General features: G+C 40.7%; 1 protein-coding gene and 1 pseudogene across 1 annotated transcript; one reads left to right on the top strand and one right to left on the bottom strand.

The window, feature by feature from the left end:
* Positions 1-374: 374 nt before the first annotated feature.
* LOC102782091 (tripartite motif-containing protein 16-like) lies at positions 375-2232 on the top strand. The gene has a single exon (XM_006782657.3). It carries the CDS (start codon positions 375-377, stop codon positions 2073-2075), a length of 1701 nt encoding a protein of 566 aa, XP_006782720.2. The 3' UTR covers positions 2076-2232.
* Positions 2233-10975: 8743 nt separating this feature from the next.
* Positions 10976-12702, bottom strand: LOC118453394 (tripartite motif-containing protein 16-like; annotated as a pseudogene).
* Between the last annotated feature and the right edge of the window lie 1662 nt (positions 12703-14364).

Genomic DNA, 14364 nt, shown 5'->3' with positions numbered 1-14364 from the left:
CTTCAAACCAAAAGGAAAATGCTCACCTGGTAAATATTATTTGGTGTTTGAAATTAGGTGCATTTCAATCACTGTTATAATAATAATGATAATAGTAACATGAGGAGGGCAAGAGAGTTCCGAAGCATTCTCAAATATATTATTATGATATATGGATGCAATTACAATAACCTAAATAAAATATAAGCAAAGCTTCCTCTTGTTTTTGGTGGAAGATGATTTCTCAGGCGTTTCCAGTTACTGAGGCAGGAATGCATAGCAATGCACTTAACACATATTAGGTCATTCAAACCTGCTGATCCTGTTTCTGGAATCTATCAGAATATGTAAACCCCTCCTTCTTTTGCTCTCTGTCAAAACTGTAAAACATTCACATGCATTCACTGACACGTTGTCTATGGGGCGAAATGGCACAGAAAGGATTTAAAATTGCTGGTGACAAACTCTGCTGCGCGATCTGTTTGGATCTACTGAAGGATCCTGTGACTATTCCCTGTGGACACAACTACTGCAGGGACTGTATTAAAATTTACTGGGATGGACAGGATCAGAAGCACATCCACAGCTGTCCTCAGTGCAGACAGAACTTCATACCAAGGCCTGCTCTGGTGAAAAACACCATGTTAGCAGAGTTAGTGGAGGAAGTGAAGCAGACTGGACTGTATGCTGTTCCTGCTGATCACTGCTATGCTGGACCTGAAGATGTGGCCTGTGATGTTTGTAGTGGGAGAAAACTGAAAGCCTTCAAGTCGTGTCTGCACTGTGTGGTCTCTTATTGTGAGCGCCATCTACAGCCTCATCATAATGTACATGGATTGAAGAAACACAAACTGGTCAACCCGTTCAAGAAGCTTCAGGAGAACATGTGCCCTCACCACAATGAGGTAATGAAGATTTTCTGTCGCACTGATCAGCAGTGTATCTGTTATTTGTGCTCCATGGGTGAACATAAAGGCCACGACACAGTCCCAGCTTCAACAGAAAGAACTGAAAAGCAGAAAGAGCTGAAGCCGTGTCTGGAAAATTTTCAACTAAGAATTCAGGATAGAGAAGAACATGTTAAAGTGCTTCTGCAGGATATGGAGGCCATTAATCAGTCTGCTGATAAAGCTGTGAGGGACACTGAGAAGACATTTGAACAAATTTTCTTTCACATCAAAGAAAAAAATTCTGATATCCAGCAACAGATCAGATGCCAACAGAAAACTGAAGTAAAACGAGCTAAACAGGTTGTGGAAAAACTGCAGGAAGAGCTCAGTGAACTGAAAAGAAAACATGCTGAACTGGAACAGCTCTCTCACACAGAGGATCACACTCAGTTTCTACACATGTTCCCTTTGTTCTCAAATTTTACTGAATCTACAGAGATACCTTTTACTAAACGTCATCCTCTGCTGTACTTTGATGATGTGCCGGCTGCTGTATTAGAGGTGAAAAATAAACTGCAGGATGATCTTCAGGAAGGATGGCAAAAAGTTTCCCGCACAGTGACTGATGTAGACGTGTTGCTACCTCAACCAGAGCCCCAAACCAGAGCTGAATTCTTAAAGTTTTCAACTCAGCTCACACTGGATCCAGACACTGTAAACATGCGGCTGTTATTATCTGAAGAGAACAGAAGGGCAACATTTGTGAGTAAAAAACAGGCATATCCAGGTCACCCTGAGAGATTCATGAACAGGTCTCAGGTCCTGAGCAGAGAAAGTCTGACTGGACGTCATTACTGGGAGGTAGAGTGGAGCGGGTTTGGTATTTACATAGCAGTCGCATACAAAAGCATAAGCAGAATGGGAGATCAAAGTGAATTTGGAAACAATAGTGAGTCTTGGGCATTAGACTGTTACAGTAGTAATTATTCACTCAGTCATGGCAAAAATTGTTATAGGTTTACAGGCCCTGTGTCTTCCAAAATTGGAGTGTACCTGGATCACAGAGCAGGTATTCTGTCCTTCTATAGTGTCTCTGGCACCATGATTCTCCTTCACAGAGTCCAGACCACATTTACTCAGCCACTTTATGTTGGACTGAGGGCAAGTCACTTCTTAGGATCAGACTCCTCTGCTGTGTTTGTCTGAGTTTGAGTAGGGAGAATCAAGTAATTACTTTGTGCTTTTATTGTGTGTGTGTGTGTGTGTGTGTTTTAAATTAAATATATAGCCCTTGGTTGGTTGCACCCTGGAATGTTAAAGAGGATATGGACAAAATACATTTGCATGCAATAAAATAATTAACAAAAATGTCATGCTTTGACCAGAGATTTTAAATTGAAAAATTTAAATTTCATTTTCTGTATCTTTTGAACAATATTTTGCTCATCATTACAGTTTTTCATTGATGAAATGCAGTTCATTTTATTTTGTAAATACTCGTAAATATTTTCATAAAATGTTGTAGTAATGTATCCACAAGTTGATCACCATCATTAAATAAATTTGCTTTAAAAATGTGTTTCTTAAATGAAGTATGTGTGTCTGTTTATTTAGAACCATGAGTATTTTGTTCCATGTTTTGAATAACCAGTGGAGTTTTGTTGTTTCATTTTCTTTATTCATGCTTCTAGTTCCGTAGCATAGTGGTTTCTTGTTTGGCGAACGCATAGCAATACAATGGAGCCTGAACTTATCGTTTTGGTTTTTTTTGACATTTACGTTTTTTATTGATTTTGCATCATAAACTTAAACCTGTATAAGAGGGAGAAAAACCAAAAAAAAGCCAAAACCAAAACCAAACAAACAAAACAAAACAAAACAAGAAAACTGCTGGTGTGCACCCCTGCCCTTACAAGTCTAAAAGAAAGAAAAGAGAAACTAACTAACAGTGGGTTCCAAGAGAAGAAACACAGAAATGGGCAAATAAAATTGACGGTAAAGTAACATTTGGACCGGTGGTCACAGTTAATAGTCCTTCAGATTACGATAATATGGTCATGATTTCCTGTTTGCTTCAGATAGTAATTTGCTTCAGATAGTTTACTGCAGAAAACGCCAGGACCGCCTCCTACAACGCGGGTCTCGCCACTGGCGATATGAGCGCATACAAAGCGGCCTCATACGGCGTGCGGCGCGCGGTGAGAAATGCCAAATGCCAGTACCGGGAACGTGTGGAGTCCCGCTTCCACCAGGGCGACACACGGAGTATGTGGCACGGACTACGCACCATTACGGACTAGCCAGGGACACTGCGCCGATCAACGCCGACTCTGCATTCACCAACGACCTGAATCAGTTCTACGCCCGTTTCGAGGTTAGCCAGGCGGCTAATGCTATCTACCGCCTGACTACCGAGGACAGTGACGTCATCAGCGAGAGACCAGTGACCAGCATCGCGGAGCATGACGTCCGAGCGGCATTGAGGAGAGTGAACACAAGGAAAGCGGCGGGGCCAGACGGCATCACCGGCCGTCTGCTGCGCTGCTGTGCTGACCAGCTAGCAGGTGTGTTCACTTACATCTTGAACGAGTCCCTGGCGAAGTCTGTGGTCCCCACATGCTTCAAAAGATCCACCATCATTCCTGTGCCCAAGAACAGCAAACCCTCATCCCTAGGGATGGGTATCGAAAACCGGTTCTTGTTGAGAACCGGTTCCCACTGTTTCAATTCCTTGAAATCGTTTGCCATTTTTGCAAATGATTCCCTTATCAATTCCACTTGCCCCGAATGATGTCACCACGTTGCAGAGCGTCATTTACCTGGTAGGAAACACGGCGCCTAAGCGGCTCAAACGCTCCAAAGTTTGGTTATACTTTACGAGAACGGATGACAACAGGGCAACTTGCAATACTTGAAAAGTAGATATTTCATTTAAGGGAGGAAACACTACGAATATGCAAAAGCATTTGCTCACAAAACACGCAATAACCTTAAATGAATGTCATGTTTTTAATTCCGCTCCGGACTCGTGAATCTCAACCCAGCAGCAGCGGTGACGTTTGCACGTCCTCTCCCGTTAATGCGGCAGGTAAATAATCAACTAACAGTGCATATTATGTTAGCACGATCTGCCTTATTACAAAACCTGCCATTACTGTGCATTTAGGTGACCATGATGAGAGAGACAGACAGAGTCCGGCTCAGATGCTGGCAGTTCTCGCTGCAGTCTACCGGTAGCGTCTCCTTTCAGGTCAGGATAGACGAACGTCACCGAGCAGTGACTAAGTTTGTGGTCAAAGGTTTGCACCCATTTGCCACAGCAGATGCCCCCGATTTTCGGTAAGTGAATGTGTTTAATTGTAGGCAGGGACATTACTGGATATTCTTGTGTAATTGCTACAGAATAATATTTATTTGATTATTTTACATTTACAATTTTTTTTCCTGGGGACCCTGTGACACCCCATTGAAGAGCCGTAGGCTGGATCTCTTAAGATCTCACTGTTGGGTTTGTAAGGCCATGTTACTCCTAAATTTCTATCTTGTTCAAAGAGAAGATATAAAACAAAGTTCTAAGCTAATCGACCTTAGTGTTCTCCTTTTTTAAAAAGAATCGATAAGGGAATCGATAAAGAATTGAATCGTTAAACAGAATTGAAAATGAAATCGGAATCGTGAAAATCTTATCAATACCCATCCCTACTCATCCCTGAACGATTACCGGCCAGTTGCACTGACCTCGGTAGTAATGAAGGTGTTTGAGAGGCTGCTGAAGAACATCATCTCCTCCTCCATCCCAGACACCACAGATCCGCTGCAGTTCGCCTACCGATCCAACAGATCCACAGAGGATGCCATCGCCCACGTCCTGCACACCATCCTCTGCCATGTGGACAAGAAACAGGGTAACTATGTGAGAATGCTGTTTGTTGATTACAGTTCAGCGTTTAACACAATAGTGCCCTGCAGACTGTTCACAAAGCTCAGGGATCTGGGACTTAACAGCCGTCTGTGTGCATGGGTGTTGGACTTCCTCACTGGCAGAACTCAGATGGTGAGGGTGGGTAGATGCGTCTCTAACAGCATCACCATCAACACAGGAGCACCTCAGGGATGTGTCCTCTCGCCACTGCTCTACTCCCTCTACACTTCAGACTGTGTGGCCACCCATGGCTCCAACACCATTGTGAAGTTTGCTGACGACACAGTGGTGTTGGGTGCCATCTCCAACAACGATGAGGCGGCCTACATGGACGAAGTGAAGAATCTGGCATCATGGTGCCAGGACAACCACCTCCAGCTGAACGTCGGCAAGACCAAGGAGCTGGTGGTGGACTTCAGAAGGAGTCAGCACAGAGACTACAAGCCCATTATCATCAATGGAGCTCCAGTGGAGAGGGTACAGTCCTTCAAGTATTCCACATCTCCTCAGAACATGGTCTGCCCACATTCAGGTCCAGACCAAAAAGGCTAGGCAGCGCCTGTATCACCTACGACAACTGAGGAAGTTCAGGGTCTCTCCAAAGATCCTCAGGATTTTCTATACAGGCGCTGTGGAGAGCATCCTCACACAGAACATCGCATCCTGGTTTGGGAACAGCTGTGTGAAGGACCAAAAAGCTCTCCAGAGAGTGATCCGTACAGCAGAACGCTGCTGCAGGATTGCTCTCCCCCCGCTTCAGGACACCTACACCAGGAGTTCCGGACTAGAGCGGCACAGATACAGAAGGACCCGTCCCATCCTGGCAACAAACTGTTCCAACTTCTGCAATCTGGTAGAAGGTTCCACATCATCCGGGCAAGGACAGAGAAACTCAAGAGGAGCTTCTATCCCCAAGCCATCCGGGCCCTAAACACACACACCCGCCCTCTCACATCATCTATAATTGACTGAGACAGGACTCTCTTCCAAACACTCTAAACCCAGGCACAATGTACATTTCAAATTCCTTTAATTTGAAATATGTTTATATTGTCTATTCTGTAAAATAGTCAGATGTCTATTCATATTAATGTAAAGAATTCACCTGCTTGCTGCTACTACTGCACATTCACCCAATGTATATATATATATATATATATATATGTATATATATATATATATATAATGTTCTTCCTCTACCCCCCCATTTTTGCACATGTCGAGGAGCGTGTCAGGCTATATTTCACTGTGTGTTATACTTGTATAACTATGCATGTGACAAATAAAGAACCTTGAACCTTGAACCTTGAGATAGCTCCAAAAGTAGTCCCACAGTTCATCTTTGTCTTCTGTATCATTTTTAAGTTTTTTAAGTTTATTCAGCATGGACTCATAGGAAGCAGTCTCTGCCATTGCTCTGATCCAGTCTTTCAGTTCAGGATGTACTGTAGTCTTCCAGTGCCTAAGGATAATCCTCGATGCATTTACCAGTCCAACCATAACAACCGTAAAAATATTATTATGAATTCTTGGAATATGAGAACAGTCTCCTAATAAGCACAATTCAGGAGTTAAGGGCACTTCTAATCCTGGCCAACCTTTTAAAAGTGTGACGACTTCCTTCCAAAAAGGAGCTATAAGGGAACATTCCCAAAAACAATGTTGGAAATTCCCCGCCTCAATTTTACATTTCCAACAGAGATCGTCACGCATAAGCTTCATACGGTGTAATCTTGTTGGAGTATGATAATATCTATGCAGAATTTTATATTGTATGCATTTGCTCCTCGCCTCCTTAACATAAATCCCATTTTTCCGCCAAAATGCCCATCCATTTTTCATTTGGAATTGGTGCATTTAAATCTTTCTGCCACAAAGTTTTAGTATTCGAACATTCCCCACTTCTATTATCATTTACCAACCTAAAAAAACATGATGCTGTGTTGCTCCTGAGGCATATTTATAAAATTTAGAACTAGATTTTCATGTCCCCTTCTGAACTTCGACGTCACACAATGTCTAATTTGCAAATATCTCCAGACATTTTCCTTCCCTTCCAATTTGTATGTTTGAACAAGGTCTCTATAGGACATAAATTCCCCATCTTTAAATAAGTTGCTAATAACATTTATGCCATGAGACTGCCACAATTTCCAAAACACAATTTTTTCCCTATACGAATAGCTGGATTGTTCCAAAGAGATGAGTAAAACTGCACATGAGGTGATATTTTAAGAATTCTATGTATATTGAGCCATACCTGGGTAGAGTGAAGCAAAGTTGGGTTCATTGAAGTGCAGCTTTGAGACAACATACCTTTTGGATCGAAAGGAGAATAAATCTCAGACTCTATATTTAGCCATTCCTATCCAGCTTGATTTTTTCCCAGTAATTAACAAATTTTGCCACCTTGAATGAGACTGAATATAATCTTGGATCGGGTAAACTTAAACCCCCCTTCTCTCTAGGAGCATATAATTTACTTAGCTTGATTCTTGCCCTTTTGCCATCCCATAGAAACTGCTTAATTAAGTCTTCCTACTGTTCCTACTAAGAAACCAGGCGGTATCGCAATTGGTAACATCATTACTACATAGTTAAATTGGGGAGCTATGATCATTTTTACAATATTTATTTTGCCCCACAATGAGATTTTTAATTTGCCCCATTTTTCTATATTTGTTTTTATTTTTAGAAGGACTGGGTCAAAATTAAGTTGGGGGTAGGTCCTCCATATCTTGGCTTAGCCTAATCCCAAGATACTTCATCCCTCTAGGTACTCATTTAAAATTGAATTTTTCTACCATGTACGGATAGCATAGTGGGGATAATGGCATTACTTCAGACTTTCCCCAGTTAATAGTATAACCTGACACCTCAGAGAACGCCTTTATGGTGTCCATTAAATGCGGCACTGATAAAAGTGGGTCTGTTATAATGGCAAGAATATCATCAGCATAGAGGAGGAGTTTGTGTTCCTGCTGCCCACCTATGACACCTTTAATCTCCTTGTTTGATTTGATACTCACTGACAATGTTTCTATAAAAATTAAGAACAAAAGGGGGCTTGGTTGAAACCAAGCACACCATTGTTTTTCTTGTGACATTACCAATAAGTTTGATGTGTCACATGGCCCACTTCCTATTGAAAAAACAAAAGTTGTATCCAAGATGGCCGACTTCTAAATGCCCACCATGGTCACCACCCATCTTGAGGAGTTTGCCCCCTCTCATATACTAATGTGCCACAAACAGGACTTTAATATCACCAACCATTCCCATGTTATTACGGTGTATCCATATAAATGGACCACCCTGTACATTGCTGTCTGTATTATTGCTGAAGTCCTAAATGATCACCTTTAAAGTGTTTGCGCTAATAACATCATGTACAGTCAGACAGGCATGGAGAACAGCACTAATTGGGAGAGGTTTGAACAGATCACATAGTTCAATTCAACATATAAGACTTTAAGAATGCACAAGCATCTACTTAAAATCTATTGAATTTATCATCTATGATATTATTATGTACAATTCCAATGTATTTTGTTCATCTCCCTTAGATAAACAGGCAGCATTAAAGTATGAAATATTTATATACAAATACACATATATGTGTGTACTGTCTCAGTGGCTGATAGTGTCCCACATGCCTCAGTGTGAGCTTGAAGACATTTATAATGTTTAAGTAGTTTAATGTGTAGGTGCTGACGATAAACACAGTTTGAATGAAAGCCGGGGAACTTTGCTAGCACAGAAACAAGTGGCTATTCTTTGTGACCATATGGATCAGTCCCTCATATTACCATTATTTCACCCAAAGGCACCAAGTTAATACTCAAAAAAGCTGCAGCAATACACACAAATATAAACAGTACTTGGTGACAACTTTGCTTTTAGCCTTTAACCCTCTGGGGTCCAGGGTATAATTGGCCGTTTCTGACTACTTTTGATTTGGCATCTATATTTCACCTTTAAAAACTGTTTATCTTGCCAATCTATTATTTTCTCATTTTGACATACTGTATCAGCACAATTTATCTAAATTCAGACAAAATTTAAAATACGAGTAGAAAGTGATAGTTTTGACTGTAAAAACCACAAGCATGTTTAACAAATCATTTTCATAACTTGAAATGCAAATAGAAATTTTACATTTTTTAAAAATATGCACAAGTTTTGCAAACAACAATGTTATATGGTACTATCTACCTAAAAATGCAGCCAAGGCTTAGACATTTTTTATATAACCATTTAAAACTATTTACAGAACAATCAGGTGTTCTGCATCAAATAAGAAGGCACACAAATTATTTATGCAACTCCAAAAAAAATAGTTTGTGTCCACTATAACACAGATGAGAACAGCACAGAGATAAACCTGCAGGTCTGACAGCAGGTGTGTCACTCAGCGTTTACACTGCAGTCTGCCTTTGGTAGCTTTTTTGCAGCAACTGTGACATTCACTAGTAGAACTGGCACACAAAACAAAACAACAACTATACATGGACATGGTTAATATTATGTAACAGCAGTGTTAGAAAAATGTTGAGTATGTTTCCTCATCTCTGCTTCTGTCATTACTAATCTGACCACTTGAGGGTGCTGTCAAATCTAATAAACTGTACATCCAAGGTTATTTTGTACAAAGGGCTATGTTTACATACAAATTATTATGGCAACCATTTACTGGAGATATGTTTAAAATAATCAGGCATTAAAATATGCAGTTGCATTTAAGCAAATTAAACAGAGAATGTCCTTCATTAATTTTATGCATATTACTTATTAATGTCCAGAGGTATATATATATATATATATATATATATAAAACAGACAAACCAACATTACATTTTCACATCAGTTAACAGGCTCACCTCAAAGTGATTATAACAAAGAAAGCTACCTGTTCCTTAGCATAAATGACTTAGTAGTAATTAGCATTAGGTGTCTCTGTAGTTTACCAGTGTTGGCTACCATGCAGTAGCACATTTAGGAAAACTGAAAGAAGGTAGGCTATTAAATCTGTACAAGCGGTTTTAGTTGTACAAGAAAGTTACCTAACAGGTAACTTTTAGTGTCAACTTCACATTATGTACTTTTTGTGTCCTTGGGGTTTTCCACAGGTTCAACAGCTTCATTCACAACCAAATTTACAAGTTAGAGATCTACTTCAGCCCTTGGTTACACAATGGTGCACATTTAAATGCCTTACAAACACCAATTATTCTCTGGTATGCAGTCATGTGAAACTATTTTTATTACTGGGCATCACGTCACCTTCGTGTGCATTTGTGCATGCCCATGTTCCTCCTACACTGATAAAAATGAAATTGCCATCTAAAAAAAGTGCTCTGTGCTCCACTGATCTGCTGGGACCTTTCTCTGTGAAGCAGTTTTCTCTTGATATGCTGGCTTCTTCTTCTTCCCTCTGTCCAAAAACATGTGCTAAGTTAACTGGCAATTCTGTTGCCTTATGAATGTGAATTGTTCTCTCTGTGTTTGCCCTGTGATAGACTGGTGACCTGTCCATGATTTTCCCAAACTTTTCCGCTGGATTGATAAATATTAACACTTTATATTAAGAATGCAAATCATATACTTAAGTCATGCTGAAGTCATGCATGACTGCTTATGACTGCATGAATTAATGACGAACAATGTTCCCTCTGAGCTGCGCACGTGCGCAATTGCGCACTGCTGGCACGGTCTCTGCGCACAGAAAATCTGCGTTGCGCACAAAAAAAAAAATCAAATTTGATGCAGAACAGCTGATTGTTCTGTAAATAGTTTGAAATGTTTATTTAAAAATGCCTTGGCTGCATTTAAAAAAAAGATAGCTGCAAAAAACTTTGTTGTTTGCCAAACTGAGTTACTTTTTTGAAGAAGTAACTATATAATTAATTGCCCAACATTGGTCATTATATACTGTATTTTGCAGACAGAGAGTTTCAGGACTCTCTTTCAGACCACAGACTCATACAAGTCAGAGCTTTATAAGAAAAGAAAAAAAAGTAAGTTATGTTTTTGAAATTGGAGTTCAAGTTATTTTTACTTCCAATAGTGTTAACATACTACACAGGTCAATGACTAGATTTTTTTTAAAATTTTCATTGTAAGTGGGCTAAAGCAGTTAATTAAAAGTAGTCTAACATAAATGTAAATGCTGTAATTTGATTCTTCATTCTGTAACAGTGTCCATCTGCTCCAGCTCACTAAACACAGCAGACGAGTCTGCACCCAAGAAATGATAAGCTCTAAGTCCAGCATACAGCAGCTGAGTGAATGTGGCCTGGACTCTGTGGAGGAGAATCATGGTGTCAAAGACGCTGTAGAAAGACAGAACACCTGCTGTGTGATCCAGGTACACTCCTATTCTGAAGGACTGAGGACCTGAAAACCATTCACATACTCTTTTATGACTTAATTCATAGTGACTGGAAGAACACCTTAACGCCCAGGACTTATCATTATTTCCAAATTCACTTTCATCTCCTGTTCTCATAATACTTTTGTATGCGACTGCTACGTACATACCAAACCCGCTCCACTCTACCTCCCAGTAATGACGTCCAGTCAGACTTTCTCTGCTCAGGACCTGAGACCTGTTCATGAATCTTTCACGGTGACCAGGATATGCCTGTTTTTTACTCACAAATGTTGCCCTTCTGTTCTCTTCAGATAATAACATCCTCGTGTTTACAGTGTCTGGATCCAGTGTGAGCTGAGTTGAAAACTTTAAGAATTCAGCTCTGGTTTGGGGCTCTGGTTGTGGTACCAACACATGCACATTAATCACTTTCCGCAAAACTTTTTGCCATCCCCTCTGAAGAACGCCCTGTAGCTTATCTTTCACCTCTGATACAGCAGCCGGCACATCCCCAAAATACAGCAAAGGACAGGCTGTGGGACATCGTGACTCTGAAGATTCACTGAGATCTGAGAGCACTGGAAACATATTCAGAAACTGGGTGTGATCCTCTGTGTGAGAGAGCTTCTCCAGTTCAGTATCTTTCCTTTTCAGCTCATTGAGTTCCTCCTCGAGCTCTTCCAGAAGCTTGTTGACTCAATTTATTTCAGTTTCCTGATGGAATCTGATCTGTTGCTTCATATCAGAGCTTCTTTTCTCAATGAGGAGGATCAGCTCACTGAATATTTTGTCAGTGTCCCTCTTAGCTTTATCAGCGGACTGATTAATGGCTTCCACTTCCTGCTTAAGCAAATTCACGTCTTTTTTTCTATTCTCAATTCTTTGTTGAATTTTTTCACGACATGGATCGAGCTCTTTCTGTCTTTGAGTTCTTTCAGCTGATGCTGGGACTGTCTCGTGGGCTTTATGCTCATCTATGGAGCAGGTATAACAGATACATCTGTTATCAGTGCGGCAGAAAATCTTCATTACCTCATTGTGGCGAGAGCAGATGGTATCCTGAAGCTTCTCGGAGGGGTCGACCAGTTTGTGTTTCTTTAATGCGTCTACATTATGATGAGGCTGGAGATGTTGCTCACAGTAAGAGACCAGACACTGCAGACAGGATTTGATGGCTTTGAGCTTTCTCCCACTGCAGACATCACAGGCCACATCTCCAGGTCCAGCATAGCAGCCATCAGCAGGAACAGCATACAGTCCAGTCTTTTTCAGCTCCTCCACCAACTCTGCTAACATGGTGCTTTTCTTCAGGACAGGCCTCGGTATGAAGGTCTGTCTGCATGTAGCTGAGTAAAGCTCAAATATCTGCTCGATTTTTCAAGACATCACATATTTGCAAAAATGCTCCGACGTTTTTGGAGACGTCCATTTTTTTCATACTTTGTGGCAGCTTTTAAACATCTGTGGCATCTATTAATGTCAAATCTAGCCTTTCTTAACAACATAACCAAACTCTGTTACAATGATTGCACAGCCATTAAGGATCAAATTGGTTTCTGAAAAATGTTCTGCTTTTTCTCCCTCTGCTTGCTTCTTACTGTCTTTGAGGCTCGGGACCAGCACTCCTGCTGTTGGACAGAAAGACATCAGTAAGTATTTTGGTTTTCCAATATATTAGCAACTGTCAGTGACATTTATATTAATCAGGCTGAACTTTAATCATACTTTAGATCAGCCTGTTTTACTTTTTGTTTTATTTGTGCTTTGGTTTGGGGAAGTTGTTTCTGTACTGATCTTTTCCTGTCTTCTGTTATTAGACTTGAGATATGACTGCGCGATGCTGTTGCTGGTGACTCCAGTTAATTCTACAAGACATGCTGTGTAAGTAAACAAACAACAACAGTTTGTCTGCATTTCTTGAAAGATCACATCCCCCAAACTTAGTTTAGAGGGTCTACACTGTAAATAGTGAAGTCTGCAAGTTTTCTAACAGCAAAATTTGTTTTGTGCCCAAATCATTTTGCACATCATTAGAATGAAAGTTATTGGCCATGTTTGCATAGCCCTTTTTAAAATGATGCTTTCATGACATTATTGTGTGTTGGGTGGTGGTCACGGCTATCCAGAGTGACAGTGGGACATTGAATGTCACCTCTCCGGTGGGGAGGGAGCCTGAGATTGTCTAAATTGGAGTCTGTTTTATACCAAATGCAGAAAAAATGTTTTAAGAAAGCAATTAAGTTCATGTTCCAAAAAATATGATTGTTTGCTTGCAGGACAACAGGAGAGATGAGTCCTCCGTCACAGATGGTGTGGTCAGTGAAGATGGTCGCCTGCAGGTTCAAGCTCATTGCATCTCCAACCCACATCCACTGCCACTGTACTTAAGGGAAGTTAAAGACTTTCTTCTGCACCTACATTTAGATCACCTCAATCCATGACAGTCATTCAGGCAGTAATGCCTGGACTGGAAACAAGCCATCCTTAAAATAATACAACATTCCAGCTCCTGTGTTGGAATGAAAAACAAATGTGTTGTTTAAATTAGAGACTGCACTTGTGACAGAACAACAAATATTTTATTTTGATTATATAAGTAATGTTAGTACAAAACAAAGTTGTGGTAGGCCTAAACTTAATTTCAGAATAATTACATCTGAGACTTTGTTTCATTGTAAGACTATAACAGTGATGGCAATATAATTGTTTGTTGTTCAGCAGAACAGTGTCCAGTATGTTGGCTGTTATACTTTGTTGTGTTTGAAAATAAAAGTTGGGAGTGACGGGTAAGGTAAGCGACCCATGTTGTAGGTGACGTCAGACGCTGGAGATTTGGCGGAAAAAAAAGCGAATGGTAGCGTAGAGTTTAACAAAGTTTCCTTAAGCTTCAGTACTGCCAAATAAACTAACCAACTGTCATATAACTAACAACATCTGTCTTATCATCTCTAACACCCTGGAGGACAACGGGGAGAGTTTAGACGCTCTCCAAGAATACATCGACCGCTGCTTCCAAGATTTAGTAATGAAGAAGGCCCAGAGTGCATCTTCCCCGGCCAAAACCGAGACGCCGTCATCGAAGAGATGTCGCCCGGCAGACTCCCTCGGCACAACATCGCCTGCCGGCAAAGACATCGCAGATATCCTGGAGTCAATCGACAAGCGATTGTCCAGTTTCGATGCGAGGCTGTCCCTGGTGG

This window comes from Neolamprologus brichardi, chromosome 7 (genome assembly GCF_056152115.1).
Source record: "Neolamprologus brichardi isolate AB-2024 chromosome 7, ASM5615211v1, whole genome shotgun sequence".
Classification (NCBI taxonomy): Eukaryota; Metazoa; Chordata; class Actinopteri; order Cichliformes; family Cichlidae; genus Neolamprologus; species Neolamprologus brichardi.
Note: the sequence above shows the minus strand (reverse complement) of the source record. Positions and strands in the feature narration are given on the sequence as shown.

Excerpts from the sequence above, each read along its gene's own strand:
- LOC102782091 (XM_006782657.3), top strand. The coding sequence starts at position 375 with ATGCATTCACTGACACGTTGTCTATGGGGCGAAATGGCACAGAAAGGA.